This window comes from Fukomys damarensis, unplaced genomic scaffold, assembly GCF_012274545.1.
Source record: "Fukomys damarensis isolate Sample0158 unplaced genomic scaffold, DMR_v1.0_HiC HiC_scaffold_2, whole genome shotgun sequence".
Taxonomy (NCBI): domain Eukaryota; kingdom Metazoa; phylum Chordata; class Mammalia; order Rodentia; family Bathyergidae; genus Fukomys; species Fukomys damarensis.
The window spans coordinates 62,076,446-62,087,760 of record NW_022900914.1 but is presented as its reverse complement, the minus strand read 5'-3'; the positions used below and the strand labels follow the sequence as shown (position 1 = coordinate 62,087,760).

The 11,315-nt window shown below is 40.1% G+C and overlaps 1 gene segment (V, D, J or C); it reads right to left on the bottom strand.

Annotated features, from left to right (window-relative positions):
* Nucleotides 1–10,300: 10,300 nt before the first annotated feature.
* Nucleotides 10,301–10,988, bottom strand: LOC117285712. The segment is given in 2 exon segments: nt 10,301–10,629; nt 10,940–10,988. Coding segments are annotated over 2 exon segments (378 nt in total).
* Between the last annotated feature and the right edge of the window lie 327 nt (nt 10,989–11,315).

The following is an 11,315-nucleotide window of genomic DNA, read 5'->3' as shown; positions in this document are numbered from 1 at the left end:
TCCTCAATAGGGCTGACACCTGCCCAGGCCCTGTGCAGCCTATTAAAGTCTGTGCTCTGGGGACATGCAAATCAGCAGGAGCTGAGCCAGGAGAGGCCCAGCTGCAGAGCTGTCTCATCTCAGTAATTCAGCAGTGGCCCAGGTCCCCAGGTGGCCCACATCAGACCAGGAGAGCCCAGAGTTTGCTTTCTCAAAATGTGTTACTTCTAAGGGAAACTTCATTACAGAGAGCATGTGGGGAAAATTGTCAGCATGCAAAATGGAACTAGGCTTACATTGGTAGATAATTTCATGTATATAATAAGACTGGGTAGAATACCCTTGTTTAGAAACAATACATCATAAATTATGGCCACTTTGGCTTCAACTTGCTTGCAAATGTTTCTGTTAGAGCCAGGAAAATATGTCATGCGCTACTTACGACATTTCTGTGGCTACAAAATTATTTTTTTAAATAAATAGAGCACTCCTTGGGACCACCTTAGATTTATACAAAATCATTTGTGATGGGCTTAGGCCATTGTTACTCTCTATTTAGTGTGAACTATTCTATAGTAGATGCATAGGAATAAAGAGGTATTCCTTTGGTGAGCTACATCTACCATGTTCAATCTGCTTTTTCTCCATCTCTTAATATTTCTCAAAGTTAATCATCATGCAAGGCTGAGCAGTGCTGTCAAACCTGTAAGCACTCCAAAACCTCTCTTTCCCCCTCCAGTTATAGGAACCCCATTAGGTTAAGCATGACCTACGCATTAGGCCAGGCACTTAAACTCCATTCTTTCCACAAAGCCTCCCAAGGGTTTGCCTGCTGGGACTCTTCCCTGAGGTGCAACCCCTGCCAGCATGTCCCAGGGGACCCAGGTGCAGCTCTTCTGGAACCTGCAGCTTTCTAGAGAGCAGGTGAAGATGGAGGCCCTGGGGAGAGGCCAGCATAGCACACCTTCCATGATGGGCTGGTCCTGGGTGCTTCCCTCTGCTATGTACTCTCTGACTCTTTAGCGGTGAGTGGGGCGAATATTACCACAAAAAATATGAGAATGTAGGAATGTCTCTTGTGTGTTGTCTTCCTTTCCTCTGGGTTTACACTCAGGTGGTACAGCTGGATCTTACAGTGGCTCTATTAATAGTTTGTTGAGGATCCTGCACACTATCTTCCATAACAGATTTACTAATTTATATCCACGTAACATCCCATAAAGATTCCTAGTACTTGATGTCATCAAAGGCACTTTTATTTTGCTTTTGATAACAGCATTCTTACTGATTTGAAGTGAAATATCAATATATTTTTATTTGCATTTTTCGGATGACAAAGCATGTACATTTTTCATATATTGTACTAATCATTTACATTTCTTCCCTTGAGATCATTTGCCATTTTTTAATAGATTACTTGTGCTTTTGCTCAATTTCTTGCTTTCCTCTGTATTCTGGATATTAACCTGCAGACGGATAGCTGGCACAGTTCTTCTGTACATTGTGTCTTCACTCTGCTCATCGTTTCTTGCTACTGTGCAGCAACAACATAATTTGTTGTAATAACTTTTGTCTAGTCTTGCTTTTGTCTCCTGAATTATTTGGGTCCTCTTCAGAAAATCATGGCCTATTTCAGTTTCTTCTATGTTTTTTTTGTATTAGATTTAATGTATCAGGTATTTTATTTAAGTCTTCAATTTTCAGAAGATATTTGGATAGGATGATACATAGGAGTCTGAATACATTGCTCTAAATGAAAAATACACAACTTTTATCAGAATGGAGGGACTAGTCAGTCTTGCTAGTCTAGGAAATTTGAGAGTGGAAGAAATTAACCTGATCAGCCCAATGCAAATTCAAGAGTTCACTTAACAGTGAATGGAAGAATCACAACCATAGAAGGCATGACAATGGAAAGTTGATATCAGAGTGACTGTGGAATGGGTCCATGGAATGTGGAACATGGTAATATTCTGGAACTCAGGAAATCAGATTCATTGGAGAATCTACAAGGAACATAATGCTCCTGACTTCTGAATTTAAATTCAGTGAAAATATATAGGTCCAGAACTTTGAGGTCATTAATCTGCACTACTTGAAGGCAGGAGAGCTTGGTGGTATGATAGACCACCAAAAAGGCACTCATAGAAGGAGACAGAGGTTGTGCCTGCCAAGTAGGTAGGTGTCTGCTCTCTCATTTCCTAGATAATTCCCCATAATTATTTGGTGCCAATTTTAACAAGAGTCATGAAGTATTTCATGATGAGGACTGCTAACACCTGAGTTTTTCCTAGATCAAAAATACATACTTTATCTTGTTGATCTGTATATGTGAGACTTTGGGGTAAGCTCACATGGAAGCTTGGAAGAAAGGGGAGGATTTCACTTGCTTCCTATTTGTTAATTTTTACTATACTAGAGAAGTATAAATGAGGTGAATATATGGTCCGAGCTAAGAAAATGATCATAAGTTTGATTGTATCTAACTTTTGATAATGAGATGTTTTGTGATAAAGTTCTGTGTGAGAATAGATTTTCTGCATATAACATAAGACAAAAATGTAAAATAAATTAAATTATGAATAACATGATCACCTTGACTTCAGTAATTGTAGTTTTAGAAAGAACTTCCTAACATTGTAAAAGAAACCTGTTTTCTTGTTAGTATGGAAATCCTCATCAACTGACGTTAAACAGAGACAGTTATTTCAACTTTCTGATGATGACCTGCCACATTAAATAGATACCAGTAGCTTTTGGACAAAATTTGAGCAGCAAAACATCTGCATATTATGGCAAAGTATAAATTTAAAATTTATTTTAACAGTTGTTCATTGTGTGTAGAGAGACTCCTGTGCTTTTTAAACCTCTTTTTCTTTACTGTGTGACTTACTGAAATCTTTCTGAGATCCCACACTTGCTGATATTTGAATGCACATCCATGTGTATTACGTGTCCTTCACCTCTCCAGCACATGGCTGAGGGCTCAGTCAATAGTGACCACACTGGGTTGCATCTTTTCAGTTCTCCATCATCACCAGCTCTTCTGGAATCACATCTCTCAGAACCCTTTTCTATTCTAATTTTCTTGAACAACTGCTCATTTAAGGACACTTCTGGGAAATTTGGAATTCAGAAGTAAAGAATTAATTATACACTGCACCTTCAGACAGATGTTTGGACCCAGGTGAGGACTGGAAAATCACCAGTCAGGTGCTATAGAGAGCTAAGTGCCCTGGAATCCCACCTCTGCACTTTCCAGACTTAAATGAGTTCCACAGGGTTAGCAGTCTATACCTTCAATTGCAGAAACACTGTGGCTGAGAATTTAAAACCATAAACTACATCCCTTATTTAATGACTATGGTGTAGATGTCACTTGCTACTAACAATACAATCTGTGCTTGGAATGTGTACTGTGGATTTTGTTTTGCTCTATGAATTAAAAGTGATGCCCTAACCCAGACTCCTCACTTCTAAGGATCTCTGTCCTTTGTTACATATGGAGAGGATTGTTGTCTCTGTTATGATGGTGACGAAATTGAAGCATTCAAAGAAAGGTAGAGTGCAGAAAAGTCTCCTTGATATCTTCTCCCAAAACTTCCCAGTGATCTTCAACTCCTGCTTCCACCTGAGAAATGTTCTCAGCAGGTGCAGGAGGAAGCACAGTGAGCTCCATCAGCCCAGTCTCACACCTACAATTCCCTGCAAGTTTTAAATTATGGTTAGTGCCACTGTGGGAGGATAACTGATGCTGTGTTAACAGTAAAATATTATAAAATCTTTGGGCTCCAGGCTGCTGATGATGAGAGAATAATCCTTCCTAGATCCAGTGTCCCTGCAACTCCATGGGATTACTGATTGCATATTTGCAGTCATAGATGAGGAGTTTAGGCAGTTTCCATGGTATGTGTTGGGACCAAATGGAAAGGCCTACTACTCCCCTGGCTGGCCTGACAATAGATGGTGAGTCTGTCTCCCAGGAAGCCAGACAGGAAGCACAGACAGTGGCTCATCAGGATATTACATCAGGCACCTGACATGGGAAACACAAACACAATTATCTCTGTCAATAACCATGTTGCAGTAGGTTTCCTTGAAGGGCCTAGAGGCACTCACCACAGTGGGATGAGTAAATAAATTCCCAGTGCTGCTTTGATTTACCTGCTACTCCAACATGCAGGAACCTCAAGAGGTACTCCAAGGCACAATCCTCCAAATTGCCAGAAAGTTTACAAGTTCCTTAAATTCCCCACAAGTGGGCATGGAAGCCTCAGAGGTGTCACCTTGGCTCTGATTCCCTCATGCACTTCATGTGAAGTTGAAGAGTAATATAAAAATATGAAGCTTATGTGTTACAAAGAAGGATAGCTTATGTTATCACTACCATGTCATCCTCAGCTAAAGAATGTGTCTTACACAATTTTAGAAGGTTCTGGAAAATTATTTTTATCAACAATATATAAGGTCAGAATTTCTTCCTTCCCATCAAAGCATTATGAGTTCCCTTCTCAGATCATCTTTCCATTCTGTACATGCATGTTTGATATTCCCTGGACCTCCCATAATATTGCTCATGCTCTGTTGCAACTTCTAAGCCATTGTCTTCAGAATTATAAGAACCTTATGTGCTGAATGCTCATGGAAACTATTGGATCTACTTGATCCTCTAAGTCTGCATATTTTTTGGTCACCAATTTTCTTCCAGTTTCTTTAAAAGCACACATTTCAGTATGGAGTTTTAGCTCTATTTGGTGCAACCTATGTGATGAAAGAACCACCTAGAAAAGTCCAGGTAGAAGCTCACAAGAACTGTTACAGCCACCTTGGGGTCTATAGATGTTTCTACATGAGGGTGGTGGAAATGTTGGCTCAATGATTGTGTAAAGGAATTTGCTTACCTAGGTGTCTACTGCTGAACTGCCACACCAGGGAAGGGTGAAAGAGAGACATCCCAGAAAGGATCACAGCAATGAGAACAGCTACAGTGGGTACATCAGATAATAAAGGAGTGCAGTTATGTGTGGGAGGAGTTTTCTGAAAGAAAAATGTAGAAAGTGAAGGCATCTAGGATCAGTTTAAACAGGATGATGGATCAAAAATTTCCTTTCTTTAAAAAACCATCTTTAAATAAACTCTTTGTAGAATTGCAGTAAAGACATAAGTGTGAATGCATGCCATATCTAAAGGAATCCATAACTGTGTACCTGTGTGACCAGAGATAAAAAGATAGGTAATTTTCATGGGTCTAGAAGAAATTATGCAGTACTCCCAAAGAATCACTTATTTTCTAAATATAATTATGTTAAAAAGGAAACATGCATCCTTGGATAAATGTTTATTCCTAAATCTAGATTACAGAAAATGCAAGGCCATTTTTAACAATCTTGAAACTACAAATGGGCTCAAAGTATGAAGATGTCATTGCAAAACCAAATAGAAGCCAGAAGGAATTTGTATGGAGGTAATTGTGAGCATCAACATAGCTAATCATATTAATTTATTTTCAGACACTTAAAGACTCCATAATTCATATTTGTGTTAATCAGGAAATTGAGAGCCACAAGATATCAATCACTTCTTCACATATTCATCTATAATACAGAAGATAAAAGTAAGAACAGAAACAATTCTGGTCAACCTTACCCTCCTTTCTAAATGTTAATACAGTGAAGGGAATGGACAGACTTTAAATTATAAAACTTGAAGTTATGACATGGACTGAAAAGAGCAATTCCTCACTTCTTCGGGGTATTCCTGCATTTTAAGTGCTGTTTTGACTTCTGTCAAATTTCACATCTTCCCTCAAGTCATGGAACCGCAGAATGTAGTTGTATTTGGAGAAATTATGTTTAACAGAGTAATCACGCTAGAGTGAGGTCAGGTGGTTGAGTCCTGATGCAGGGCAATTTGCATGAATGTAAGAAAATGAAATCAGAACTCGGGGGAACCAGAAAAAAAAGATCACATGAATACACAGAAAGCTGTTTGTATCTTAGCCAAGAAGCTCCAGAAGAGATCAATAGTGTTAATGCCTTGATCACAAACTTATAGGCTCCAAATCTTAAGCAAAAATGATTCTTCTGATGCTTAAGACACACACTCAATGGTACTTCCATGGCAGCCCTGGCAAAAGAGTGTACCATAACAGACAGATAAGCTACATTTAATCATGAGGAAAAGTACATCCAAAATTAGAGACATTTTAAAAATGAGAGACATTCTGTTAAATGCCTCTTGTGTAAACTTCAACACAGACAATATCACAAAATTTAACAAGATCCAACAGAACCATACCATTCTGCAGGAGAATAAATGGAACTAGGACCAAATGCAGCTCATGCTTCTCTACTGGATCATGTTGCAAAATTGAGTAAGAGAACAAAAGAAAATGAATTGAAATGGACTCTGGGTCTAAATAGATTAATATGCTAAGGCTGATTACTGTCACCATGGTTGTATTGGGTTGTACAGGAGAAAGTCATCAGAAGAAAATACACAGTAAAAAGTTAGTCATTGTTGCCACAAGGTCTTCACTTTATCCTCAGAAGATTGCAGTGGGAAACCGAAATGTGATGCTCATACATTTCAGTAAGTGTTTAATTTCCTAAATATATCTCAAAGACTAACAGTAAGATCTCAATAGCGCACACAAGAGTATTTGTATCATTTTGAAATGACTGTGATCCATTCTTACTCAGGATTGGTATGGTTAGGCTGTGAGTGCTTCCAAGGGATCCTGAGCTGGAGCCCTGGGCCCTGCTGTTGTGCTATTGAGAGGGTATAAAACTGCACAGGTGGGGCCTTTCGGGTTGTGGTTATGTCAGTGGGGGAGCTGCTCTCAAGAGGCATCAATGTTTTCCTTATGAGGTCCCAGTTTTCTCGGGGCTGAAGTATCCCCTACCAGACAACTCCTTCTCTCTGTACTCCACGTCATGCCACCATCAGCTGTGTTCAGATAATTCCAGTGAGACTGCTCAGTGTTTGACTTTCAGTCTGAAAAGTTGTGGGTTAAATAAATCTCTTTTCTTTGTGAAGTGCATGGCCTCAGGAAATTTGTTTTTAGTGGGAGAAAATGGATTAATACATCATGATAGTACCAAGTAATTCACTACATATATACAAACCTTCATGAGATGTTTCCTCAAAATATGTTATTCACAGGTACTTCAATTTCCAAAAATCCAAAGGTAATAGGATTTTTATTAGTGAACTAAAGTGGCTGCTCTTATCAATGGTGAGGAACTTACCAATTCTTCCACCACACTGGTGTTTGGTTTTGTATCCAAGATCATCAAGACAGAAACTGTGAGTAAAACTGCCAGTCCTAACTGATTGACTCTATATAAGTTTTTATTCCTTCAGCTTGAGATGATGACCCTGGAATCCAGCCTTGATTCAGAAAAGCAGGGACTATGGATCACCCAGACTGCCCAGCGTCAATTCTCTTCACTGGAGGATGAAGATCCAGAATATATGGCCTGGGAAATGGCCACTGTTTGCAGCAGAATCAGGAAAGTTTGTGAAGATGACAGCAGAGAGAGCCCTGATGTTAGGGCAATGAGGCAAGGAGTAGAAAGCTCTCAAATGAGGCCACAGGGCCTGTGTCTACAGGCCCCTGGTGGGGACACTGCCTCTGCACAGAGGTGAGTGGTGTCAAGGGTGCTTCAGGTGACTCCTGTTGTATAGATAACAGAGGATCTGATTAATCACATTTGTTTTCAAATGGGTCCTAAAATTTTTCACTCAATAAACCGTGTTCCACTGGAAGGGATGAGGTTTCCATAATCATAATACATGGTGAGAAACTGATTGTGAAAAGCATATGAAAATGCAACAGTAAATAAATGTGGGTCATTGCTATTATCAAATTTGGTATTATTGCTTCTGCAAAGTGTGTGCATGTTCAAATTAATCCAATCTTCTGTACTCTTTCATAAGTTATTTCAAGATTGCAGCTAAGTGAATATTTTAATTTTAAATGCTTCAAGTCTAGAATTTCAATGGTTAAAAGTTTTGAAATGATGACATTATGAGAGTGAAATTGCTCCCAGAGTTTATGATATGCAACACTTATTGTCCAAATTTCATAGTTTTCCCTTGCTAGAAAGAAAACATCTCAAAATAATGCTCGTTCTATATTTCCTGTACTTGGAGTTTGAGGGTAAAAAAAGAAGAAAAACAACTTAGAGCAGAATATGTTACTTTGGCTCACATTTTCAGGTGTTATCAGTCAGGCTGTTGTTTCTGGGCCTCTACTGAGGCAGAAGCATCTTGGCAGAAAGGCATGGCAAAACCAAGCAACCACCTCATGGGGGCCAGAAGTAGAAGCAGAGGTAAAAAGGAAAAAATGGATGGATCAGGAAAAGACACCATCACCAAAGCCATCGCTCCACACTCTATACCAAATCCTCCTCCTATAGTCATTCTGTAAGATCTCTGCAGTGAATTAATCCATTGCTGAGGCTCACACTTGCATAATCGGATCATTTCTCAAAATCTCCACATCTAAAGACTCCTGTATTTGGAACAAGCCTTCCATACTACCATCATTTGGGGAAACATACTACATCGGAACCATACAAGAGGCTCAATCAAATATATTCAGCACTAAAACTCTGATTTTTCCTATCTTTCCACTCTGCTTGCATTGTAGTAAAACATATTAAAGAAAAAATTTTAAAGTATAGCAATCCCCATTGGTTTTGTACAGTTATTGCCTTATTACTAAAATTGCAGCAGGGTATTCCAATATTATGACTTTGTGAGTTTGATTAGCTAATGGACATCCTTTCAGATAACCAAGACCACTGAATCCAAGGAGATGGTCTCTAAAAGATGAAACTTCTGTCCTCAATTTAATTGAGGCATGGAATACATTTCTTCAGAACCAAGTATTCTGCCAAACTTAACTGGGAACTTCGTAAGAGAGGAAAGGTTGTTTTGGATGAGAAAATTCAAATGTTCCCGCAACTGTCCATGTGATGTGATTTTTAAAAAGTGAGGTGATTCCCTCTACTGGGTGCCATTTAACAGAAAGACAGGCATTTTCCACTTGAGGAAAGGAAGTTCAAATGCTCTGAAGAGCAATAGCATTTGTGAAGTGTGCTTTTCATTTTTGCTTCCTCAAGATTTCTCATTATGAATTGAATCCCTTCAATAAATAAAAGATAACTCCAGCTGTCTATTGTTAGTAAGTATGGGTTGTTTCTATCTTTCAGAGAATATTTCTTTGACAGCTGTGGTGGTCATTGTATTGCCATCCAGTTCATGGAATTTCCTGATTGTCCTTTAACGTCAGTAGAACCCCAAAGCAGGTCTTTACTTCTCTTCTTGACACTTCCAGTTTGTATCATCTTTCACTCTATGTCAATTGTAGAAGTTTATCCATTCTGTTCTTCTCTTTGACAAATGACTGCTGGTTTTGTTGCATTTCTCTACTGGTTTAGTAAAGATGTGTGCATATGGGCTAAGTCAAATGTGTAAAGGAACATTTTCCTGAGTTTCCTTTTAGGGAACATGTAGGAGCCCAAAGAGTACAAGGTACGGATGGAAGAGATAATAGCTGAAACTTCCACAAATGTGGATGTGAACACTTAGGGCTCTGGAGTCTATTCCTTCTGTGTCATTAGAACAATTGCAAAATGAAAGAGAAAGAAGATAGAAAAGAACTTAGAAATACACATGGATGATATAGAAAACAGACATGAACTTCAGGTTAGAAGAAAAGTTATTAATTTGCAACTGATGACTTATTTTGGGACCAGACGCAAAGACAGATATCTAAATGAAGCCAGTGAATATAAATAGATGATAACTGTTTGGTTTCTAGAACAGCTCAAGAAAACTTTTTTGTGAGCTCAGGCAAATAGGGATAGTGAAAAATATTAGAATTTGGGTGATAGCATAGCCATTTCTGAAAGATAAATAACAAGAAAATTGATTGTGGAAAGCTTTTTTATACAAAATTAAATTAAAGATTTTTAAAGTATAAAAATATTCTTGGACAAGACTATTAAAGCTAGGAAACACACTAAGTAGTGATGAGGTCTTAAGTACAAATATCATAAAATTATAGGGCAAGCGATTGAGCTCGGTGGTTCTACTGCCTGCCTCACAAGCGCAAGGACCCCAGTTTGATCCCCTGTACAAAAAACACTAAAATTATAAAGGATGAAACACATATCAGGTTAAGAAGTTCCTGTTGAACTGTTTCACCCTTTACCCCAAGCAAGCCCAGAAACACAAAAGACAGCTGCCTGGGTGGGAGGAAGCATCTGGGAGGTTGAGCCTCAGTGAGTAGCTGCCTGAAGAGCTTTGTTCAGAGGCAGAGCACGGTGAGAGGAAGATCTTTTCCCTGCTCACAGTAATAGTGTGCAGCATCCTGGGCCTCCACAGGGTGAATGGTGAGGGTGAAGTCTGTCTCAGACCCACTGCCACTGAACCGCTCTGGTACCCCAGAGGCTCAATTGGATGCTGCATAGATCAGAAGTTTGGGAGGCTGCCCTGCTTTCTGTTGATACCACTGCATAATACCAATACCATCTACACTAACACTCTGGCTGGCCCTGCAGGAGATGGTGGCCCTCTGTCCTGCAGACACAGTCAAGGAGGCTGGAGTCTGAGTCAGCACTATGTCCCCGGTGGAGCCTGGAATGATGAGGCTCAATTGGATGCTGCATAGATCAGAAGTTTGGGAGGCTGCCCTGCTTTCTGTTGATACCACTGCATAATACCAATACCATCTACACTAACACTCTGGCTGGCCCTGCAGGAGATGGTGGCCCTCTGTCCTGCAGACACAGTCAAGGAGGCTGGAGTCTGAGTCAGCACTATGTCCCCGGTGGAGCCTGGAATGATAAAGGCACACAACCCCCCATCACCAACACATCCAGCCCAGACCACTGCGTCTATAACCCTGCGGAGTGTTAACTGTATCCCACACTGCCTACACCCTCACCTGGAACCAACAGCAGCAGCATCCACAGCAGGGGAACCTTGGACCCCATCTCTGAGAGCTGACCTGCAGACCACTCCTTACAGGCCCTACAGCTGCCTTTAAAGAGGCTTTGCTCAGGCCTGACTGCTCTCTAGATGCGATATGCAAAGCAGCTCAGAGCAGCTTTCCTTGCTCTCAAATTGGACTCCTGCTCTCATTGCATCCAGGAGGACTTGAGTTGAGCAAAGAGACATTTCAAGTGCAGCTCCTGGGTAGCAAGGGAGGTTGTGACCTGTTCCAGGAAATCCTGGCCTCTTAGTCTGGCACAGTTGCCAAATGAGGGAACACACTGTGGCTTCCATGCCATGAGGATATGCTGCCTCAGAAATACTTTGAG